Here is an 8,935-nt window from a genome sequence, read left to right on the forward strand (position 1 = left end):
GGGGGAGGAGGGGCGGCAAGCAACTGGGATCTTCCTGTGCCGTGCACGGCCCTCAGGACGGCCTGGGCCTTGTCAGGAGAGCGTGGGCTTTCAAAAATTGAAAACCCGCACATCCAAGGCCTGAGGATATCCCCAGGCTCCATCTCTAACTTGGAAGACGAGGGATAGGTCAGGATCAGGGATATTCGGGGCGATGAGGCCTCCAGTGCAAGCCCATTGGCCAAGCCTGGGCCTTTCCTGGCGCCTATCAGTCGGGCCCGAGGGCCATGCTGAAGTTGGGCTGCAACCTGCCTTCCATTCCCTCCGGCAGAGGGAGACAGGCAGCTTCGCTCAGCAGCAGATTGGCACACTGGGAAAGGGAGGTCAGAGAGAGAGAGAGGAGAGACAGAGAAAGAGAGAGACAGAGAAAGCGAGAGACAGAGGGGGAGAGAGACAGAAAGAGAGAGAGAGAGAGAGACAGAGAGAGAGACAGAGAGAGAGAGACAGAGAGAGAGAGAGACAGAGAGAGACAGAGAGAGAGAGACAGAGAGAGAGAGAGACAGAGAGAGACAGAGAGAGCGAGACACAGAGGGAGATAGAGAGAGAGAGAGACAGAGAGAGAGAGAGAGACAGGGAGAGAGACGGAGAGAGCGAGGTACAGAGGGAGACAGAGAGAGAGAGACAGAGAGAGCGAGAGACAGAGTGAGAGAGAGAGACAGAGCGAGAGACAGAGAGAGAGAGACAGAGGGAGAGAGAGAGACAGAGAGAGCGAGAGACAGAGGGAGAGAGAGACAGAGAGAGAGACAGTCAGAGAGAGCGAGAGACAGAGAGAGAGAGACAGAGATTGAGATAGAGAGAGACATAGGGAGACAGAGAGACAGAGAGAGAGAGAGACCGAGAGAGAGAGACAGAGGGAGAGAGAGAGAGACAGAGACAGAGAGAGAAACAGAGAGAGAGAGAGAGACAGAGAGAGACAGAGGGAGAGACAGAGGGAGAGAGAGAGACAGAGAGACAGAGAGAGAGAGAGACAGAGAGAGAGATAGACAGAGAGAGACAGAGAGAGAGGGACAGAGAGAGAGAGAGAGAGAGAGTCAGTGGGAGAGAGAGAAACAGAGATAGAACCAGATAGAAACGGGCAGGGTGAGAGACAGAGAGAGGGGCAGAGAGAGAGAGACAGAGAGCGACAGAGACAGAGAGACAGAGAGAGAGAGAGAGAGAGAGACAGAGAGACAGAGAGAGAGAGACAGAGAGAGAGAGAGAGAGACAAGGACAGAGAGAGAGAGAGAGAGACAGAGAGAGAGAGAGACAGAGAGAGAGACAGAGAGAGAGAGACAGAGAGAGAGAGACAGAGAGAGAGAGAGAGAGACAAGGACAGAGAGAGAGAGAGAGAGACAGAGAGAGAGAGAGACAGAGAGAGAGACAGAGAGAGAGAGACAAGGACAGAGAGAGAGAGAGAGACAGAGAGAGAGAGACAGAGAGAGAGAGAGAGAGGGAGACAGTTCTCCCTTCAGTTTGAGTTATTGGATAGTGACATTGATGTGTGATGTTTGAATAAATCGATCTGTGATTCCTTTCCGTTGGTTCAGGCTGAGAATTGTAACTGGTGTGGATGATGGGTCCTCGGCTGTGAGTCCTGGAGTTAATCTATGATGTCTTCTCTCCATATTCCTGGATAGGATTCAAAGTAAATTCATCTAGAACAGGGGGGTGACCATGTTAGAAAAAACACAGAACAGCCAAGATAAAATCCCACTGAAATGTGGCCCATATTCTTCACTCTTTCTCCAGTGTCTCGAGAGGCATTTGAACAATACAGAACTCAGAACTGCGCAGAGTGTGGTCCAAGTGTGGTCTAACCAGGGGATAAGGAGAGTGGAACTGTGCACGGTGCTCCGAGTGTGGTCTAACCGAGGGGGGATACGGAGACCAGAACTGTGCACGGTGCTCCGAGTGTGGTCTAACCGAGGGGGGGGATACGGAGACCGGAACTGTGCACGGTGCTCCGAGTGTGGTCTAACCGAGGTGGGGGGGGATACGGAGACCGGAACTGTGCACGGTGCTCCGAGTGTGGTCTAACCGAGGGGGGATACGGAGACCGGAACTGTGCACGGTGCTCCGAGCGTGGTCTAACCAAAGCGGGGGATACGGAGACCGGAACTGTGCACGGTGCTCCGAGTGTGGTCTAACCGAGGGGGGGGATACGGAGACCGGAACTGTGCACGGTTCTCCGAGTGTGGTCTAACCGAGGGGGGGATACGGAGACCGGAACTGTGCACGGTGCTCCGAGTGTGGTCTAACCGAGGGGGGGCGATACGGAGACCGGAACTGTGCACGGTGCTCCGAGTGTGGTCTAACCAAAGTGGGGGATACGGAGACCGGAACTGTGCACGGTGCTCCGAGTGTGGTCTAACCGAGGGGGGATACGGAGACCGGAACTATGCACGGTGCTCCGAGCGTGGTCTAACCAAAGCGGGGGATACGGAGACCGGAACTGTGCACGGTGCTCCGAGTGTGGTCTAACCGAGGGGAGGATATGGAGACCGGAACTGTGCACGGTGCTCCGAGCGTGGTCTAACCGAGGGGGGATACGGAGACCGGAACTGTGCACGGTGCTCCGAGTGTGGTCTAACCGAGGTGGGGGGGGATACGGAGACCGGAACTGTGCACGGTGCTCCGAGTGTGGTCTAACCGAGGGGGGATACGGAGACCGGAACTGTGCACGGTGCTCCGAGCGTGGTCTAACCAAAGCGGGGGATACGGAGACCGGAACTGTGCACGGTGCTCCGAGTGTGGTCTAACCGAGGGGGGGGATACGGAGACCGGAACTGTGCACGGTTCTCCGAGTGTGGTCTAACCGAGGGGGGTATACGGAGACCGGAACTGTGCACGGTGCTCCGAGTGTGGTCTAACCGAGGGGGGGCGATACGGAGACCGGAACTGTGCACGGTGCTCCGAGTGTGGTCTAACCAAAGTGGGGGATACGGAGACCGGAACTGTGCACGGTGCTCCGAGTGTGGTCTAACCGAGGGGGGATACGGAGACCGGAACTATGCACGGTGCTCCGAGCGTGGTCTAACCAAAGCGGGGGATACGGAGACCGGAACTGTGCACGGTGCTCCGAGTGTGGTCTAACCGAGGGGAGGATATGGAGATCGGAACTGTGCACGGTGCTCCGAGCGTGGTCTAACCGAGGGGGGATACGGAGACCAGAACTGTGCACGGTGCTCCGAGTGTGGTCTAACCGAGGGCGATAGGGAGACCGGAACTGTGCACAGTGCTCCGAGTGTGTTCTAACCGAGGGAGGGGATACGGAGACCGGAACTGTGCACGGTGCTCCGAGTGTGTTCTAACCGAGGGAGGGGATACGGAGACCGGAACTGTGCACGGTGCTCCGAGTGTGGTCTAACCGAGGGGGGGCGATACGGAGACCGGAACTGTGCACGGTGCTCCGAGTGTGGTCTAACCAAAGTGGGGGATACGGAGACCGGAACTGTGCACGGTGCTCCGAGTGTGGTCTAACCGAGGGGGGATACGGAGACCGGAACTATGCACGGTGCTCCGAGCGTGGTCTAACCAAAGCGGGGGATACGGAGACCGGAACTGTGCACGGTGCTCCGAGTGTGGTCTAACCGAGGGGAGGATATGGAGACCGGAACTGTGCACGGTGCTCCGAGCGTGGTCTAACCGAGGGGGGATACGGAGACCAGAACTGTGCACGGTGCTCCGAGTGTGGTCTAACCGAGGGCGATAGGGAGACCGGAACTGTGCACAGTGCTCCGAGTGTGTTCTAACCGAGGGAGGGGATACGGAGACCGGAACTGTGCACGGTGCTCCGAGTGTGTTCTAACCGAGGGAGGGGATACGGAGACCGGAACTGTGCACGGTGCTCCGAGTGTGGTCTAACCGAGGGGGGGGGGGGGGATACGGAGACCGGAACTGTGCACGGTGCTCCCAGTGTCGTCTAACTGAGGGCGGATTCGGAGACCAGAACTGTGCACGGTGCTCCGAGTGTGGTCTAACCGAGGGGAGGATATGGAGACCGGAACTGTGCACGGTGCTCAGAGTGTGGTCTAACCGAGGGGGGGATACGGAGACCGGAACTGTGCACGGTGCTCCGTGTGTGGTCTAACCAAGTGCAGATCCTCCTCCTGATCTCCAAAGAGCAGTGTGTACACAGAGTGCAGTTCCTCCTCCTGATCTCCAGAGGGCGGTGTGTACCCAGAGTGCAGATCCTCCTCCTGATCTCCAGAGGGCAGCATGTACACAGAGTGCAGTTTCCCCTCCTGTTCTCCAGAGGGCGATCTGTACACAGAATGCATTTCCTCCTCCTGATCTACAGAGGGCGGTGTGTACACAGGGAGCACTTCCTCCCCCTGGTCTACAGATGGCGGTGTGTACACAGAGTGCAGTTTCTCCTCCTGATCACCAGAGGGCAGAGTGTGGTTCCTCCTCCTGACCTTCAGAGGGCGGTGTGTACACAGAGTGCAGTTCCTCCTCCTGATCTCCAGAAGGCGGTGTGTACACAGATTGCAGCGCCTCCTCTGGTTCTCCAGAAGGCAGTGTGTACACAGCATGCTCGTCCTCCTGCTCTCCAGAGATCGGTGAGTACACAAAGTGCAGTTTGCCCTCCTGATCTCCAGAGGGCAGTGTGTACACAGACTGCGGTTCCTCCTCCTGATCTCCAGAGGGCGATGTGTACACAGAATGCATTTCCTCCTCCTGATCTACAGAGGGCAGTGTGTACAGAGAGTGCAGTACCTCTTCCTGATCTCCAGAGGCCGTGTGTACACAGAGAGCTCATCCTCCTGATCTCCAGAGGCCGGTGTGTACACAGATTGCAGCGCCTCCTCTGGTTCTCCAGAAGGCAGTGTGTACACAGCATGCTCGTCCTCCTGCTCTCCAGAGAGCGGCGAGGACACAAAGTGCAGTTTCCCCTCCTGATCTCCAGAGGGCGGTGTGTACACAGAGTGCAGTTCCTCCTCCTGACCTCCAGAGGGATATGTGTACACAGATTGCAGTGCCTCCTCTGGTTCTCCAGAAGGCAGTGTGTACACAGCATGCTCGTCCTCCTGCTCTCCGGCATCTGTAGACCAGGGGGAGGAAGTGCTCCCTGTGTGCACACTGCTATCTGGAGATCAGAAAGAGAAACTGCACTCTATGTAAACATCACCCTTTGCAGATCAGGAGGAGCAACTGCATGCTGTGTACAAAACAAAAACAGAATTACCTGGAAAAACTCAGCAGGTCTGGCAGCATCGGCAGAGAAGAAAAGAGTTGACGTTTCGAGTCCTCATGACCCTTCGCCAGAACTAGGTGAATCCCAGGAAGGGGTGAAATATAAGCTGGTTTAAGCTGGGGGGTGCGGGGTGGGTGGTTGGGTGGGCGGAGAGAAGTGGAGGGGGGTGGTATGGTTGTAGGCAAAAGCAGTGATAGAAGCAGATCATCAAAAGATGTCACAGACAGCAGAACAAAAGAACACATAGGTGTCGAAGTTGGTTGTACACAGAGTGCAGTTCCTCCTCCTGATCCACAGAGGGCGGTGCGTACACAGAGTGCAGATCCTCCTCCTGATCTACAGAGGGCGGTGCGTACACAGAGTGCAGTTCCTCCTCCTGATTTCCAAAGGGCGGGGTGAAACAGAATGCAGTTCCAACTCTTGATCACCAGAGGGCAGGGTGTACACAGAGTGCTCGTCCTCCTGATCTCCAGAGGGTCGTGTGTATACAGAGAGCTGTTCCTCCTGATCTCCAGAGGGTGCTGTGTACACAGAGTGAGGTTCCTCCTCCTGATCTCCAGAGGGCAGTGTGTACACAGAGTGCAATTTCTCCTCCTGATCTCCAGAGGGTGGTGTGTACACAGAGTGAGGTTCCTCCTCCTGATCTGCAGAGGGCAATCTGTACACAGAATGCATTACCTCCTCCTGATCTCCGGAGAGATGTGTGTACACAGATTGCAGTTCCTTCTCCTGTTCTCCAGAGGGCGGTGTGTACACAGAGTGCTTGTCCTCCTGATCTCCAGAGGGCGGAGTATACACAGAGTGTGGTACATCCTCCTGATCTCCATAGTCCGATGTGTATACAAAGTGAAGTTCTTCCTGCTGATCTCCAGTAGCTGATGTGTACACAGAGTGCATTTCCTCCCCCTGATCTCCAGGGGGCAGCATGTACACAGAATGCAGTTTCTCATCCTGATCTCCAGAGGGCAGTGCGTATACAGTCTGCAGTTCCTCCTCCTGATCTCCAGAGGGTGGTGTGTACACAGAGTGCAGTTTCTCCTCCTGATCTCCAGAGGGCAGCATGTACACAGAATGCAGTTTCTCCTCCTGATCTCCAGAGGGCAGTGTGTATACAGAGTGCAGTTCCTCCTCCTGATGTCCAGAGGGCAGTGTGTATACAGACTGCTGTTCCTCCTCCTGATCTCCAGAGGGCAGTGTGTACACAGAGTGCAGTTTCTCCTCCTGATCTGCAGAGGGCAATCTGTACACAGAATGCATTACCTCCTCCTGATCTCCGGAGAGATGTGTGTACACAGATTGCAGTTCCTTCTCCTGTTCTCCAGAGGGCAGTGTGTATACAGAGTGCAGTTCCTCCTCCTGATGTCCAGAGGGCAGTGTGTATACAGACTGCTGTTCCTCCTCCTGATCTCCAGAGGGCAGTGTGTACACAGAGTGCAGTTTCTCCTCCTGATCTGCAGAGGGCAATCTGTACACAGAATGCATTACCTCCTCCTGATCTCCGGAGAGATGTGTGTACACAGATTGCAGTTCCTTCTCCTGTTCTCCAGAGGGCGGTGTGTACACAGAGTGCTTGTCCTCCTGATCTCCAGAGGGTGGAGTATACACAGAGTGTGGTACATCCTCCTGATCTCCATAGTCCGATGTGTACACAAAGTGATGTTCCTCCTCCTGATCTCCAGAGGCCGATTTGTACACAGAGTGTGTTTCCACCTCATGCTTTCCAGAGGACGGTGTGTACACAGAGTGCAGTTTCTCCTCCAGATCTCCAGAGGGCGGTATGCACACAGAGTGCAGTTCCTCCTCCGGATCTCCAGAGGGCGATCCATACACAGAGTGCGGCTCCTTACAAGAGAGCAATCTTACACAAAGTGCAGTTCCTCCTCTTGATCTACAAATGGCGGTGTGTGCACAGAGTGCAGTTCCTCCTCCGGATCTCCAGAGGGCGGCGTGTACACAGAGTGCAGTTCCTCCTCCGGATCTCCAGAGGGCGGCGTGTACACAGAGTGCAGTTCCTCCTCCTGATCTCCAGAGGGCAGCGTGTACACAGCGTGCAGTTTGCCCTCCTGCTCTCCAGAGGGCGATCTGTACACAGAATGCATTTCCTCCTCCTGATATACAGAAGGCGGTCTGTATACAGAGTGCGTCTCCTCCTCCTGATCTACAGACCACGATGTGTACACAAAGTGCAGCTCCTCCTCCTGCTCTCCAGAGGGCAGTGAGTACACAAAGTGCAGTTCCTCCTCCTGCTCTCCAGAGGGCAGTGAGTACACAAAGTGCAGTTCCTCGTCTTGATCTCCAGAGTGTAGCGGGTACACATTGTGCAGTTCCTCCTCCTGATCACCAAAGGGCGGAGTGTTCGCAGAGTGCAGTTCCGCTTCCGGATCTCCAGAGGGCTGCGTGTAGAAAGAATGCATTTTCTCCTCCTGATCTCCAGAGGGTGGAGTGTACACAGAGTGCGGTTCAGCCTCCTGATCTCCAGAGTCCAATGTGTATACAAAGTGAAGTTCTTCCTGCTGATCTCCAGTAGCTGATGTGTACACAGAGTGCATTTCCTCCCCCTGATCTCCAGGGGGCAGCATGTACACAGAATGCAGTTTCTCCTCCTGATCTCCAGAGGGCAGTGTGTATACAGTCTGCAGTTCCTCCTCCTGATCTCCAGAGGGCAGTGTGTATACAGACTGCAGTTCCTCCTCCTGATCTCCAGAGGGCAGTGTGTACACAGAGTGCAGTTTCTCCTCCTGATCTGCAGAGGGCAATCTGTACACAGAATGCATTACCTCCTCCTGATCTCCAGAGGGCAGTGTGTATACAGACTGCAGTTCCTCCTCCTGATCTCCAGAGGGCGGTGTGTACACAGAGTGCAGTTTCTCCTCCTATTCTCCAGAGGGCAGTGTGTATACAGTCCACAGTTCCTACTCCTGATCTCCAGAGGGCAGTGTGTATACAGAGTGCAGTTCCTCCTCCTGATATCCAGAGGGCAGTGTGTACACAGAGTGCAGTTCCTTCTCCTGATGTCCAGAGGGCAGTGCGTATACAGTCTGCAGTTCCTCCTTCCTCCTGATCTCCAGAGGGTGGTGTGTACACAGAGTGCAGTTTCTCCTCCTGATCTCCAGAGGGCAGCATGTACACAGAATGCAGTTTCTCCTCCTGATCTCCAGAGGGCAGTGTGTATACAGACTGCAGTTTCTCCTCCTGATCTCCAGAGGGCAGTGTGTATACAGAGTGCAGTTCCTCCTCCTGATGTCCAGAGGGCAGTGTGTATACAGACTGCTGTTCCTCCTCCTGATCTCCAGAGGGCAGTGTGTACACAGAGTGCAGTTTCTCCTCCTGATCTGCAGAGGGCAATCTGTACACAGAATGCATTACCTCCTCCTGATCTCCGGAGAGATGTGTGTACACAGATTGCAGTTCCTTCTCCTGTTCTCCAGAGGGCAGTGTGTATACAGAGTGCAGTTCCTCCTCCTGATGTCCAGAGGGCAGTGTGTATACAGACTGCTGTTCCTCCTCCTGATCTCCAGAGGGCAGTGTGTACACAGAGTGCAGTTTCTCCTCCTGATCTGCAGAGGGCAATCTGTACACAGAATGCATTACCTCCTCCTGATCTCCGGAGAGATGTGTGTACACAGATTGCAGTTCCTTCTCCTGTTCTCCAGAGGGCGGTGTGTACACAGAGTGCTTGTCCTCCTGATCTCCAGAGGGTGGAGTATACACAGAGTGTGG

The 8,935-nt window shown here is 55.0% G+C and overlaps 1 protein-coding gene across 1 annotated transcript; it reads right to left on the bottom strand.

The window, feature by feature from the left end:
• Positions 1–7,074: 7,074 nt before the first annotated feature.
• Positions 7,075–7,989, bottom strand: LOC121273145 (involucrin-like). Its single transcript, XM_041180105.1, has one exon. It carries the CDS (start codon positions 7,987–7,989, stop codon positions 7,075–7,077), a length of 915 nt encoding a protein of 304 aa, XP_041036039.1.
• Positions 7,990–8,935: the final 946 nt, after the last annotated feature.

This window comes from Carcharodon carcharias, chromosome 40 (genome assembly GCF_017639515.1).
Source record: "Carcharodon carcharias isolate sCarCar2 chromosome 40, sCarCar2.pri, whole genome shotgun sequence".
In the NCBI taxonomy this organism is placed as follows: Eukaryota; Metazoa; Chordata; class Chondrichthyes; order Lamniformes; family Lamnidae; genus Carcharodon; species Carcharodon carcharias.

Bases quoted from the DNA above. Each gene is read 5' to 3' on its own strand.
- LOC121273145 (XM_041180105.1), bottom strand. From the start codon at position 7,989: ATGCATTCTGTGTACAGATTGCCCTCTGCAGATCAGGAGGAGAAACTG.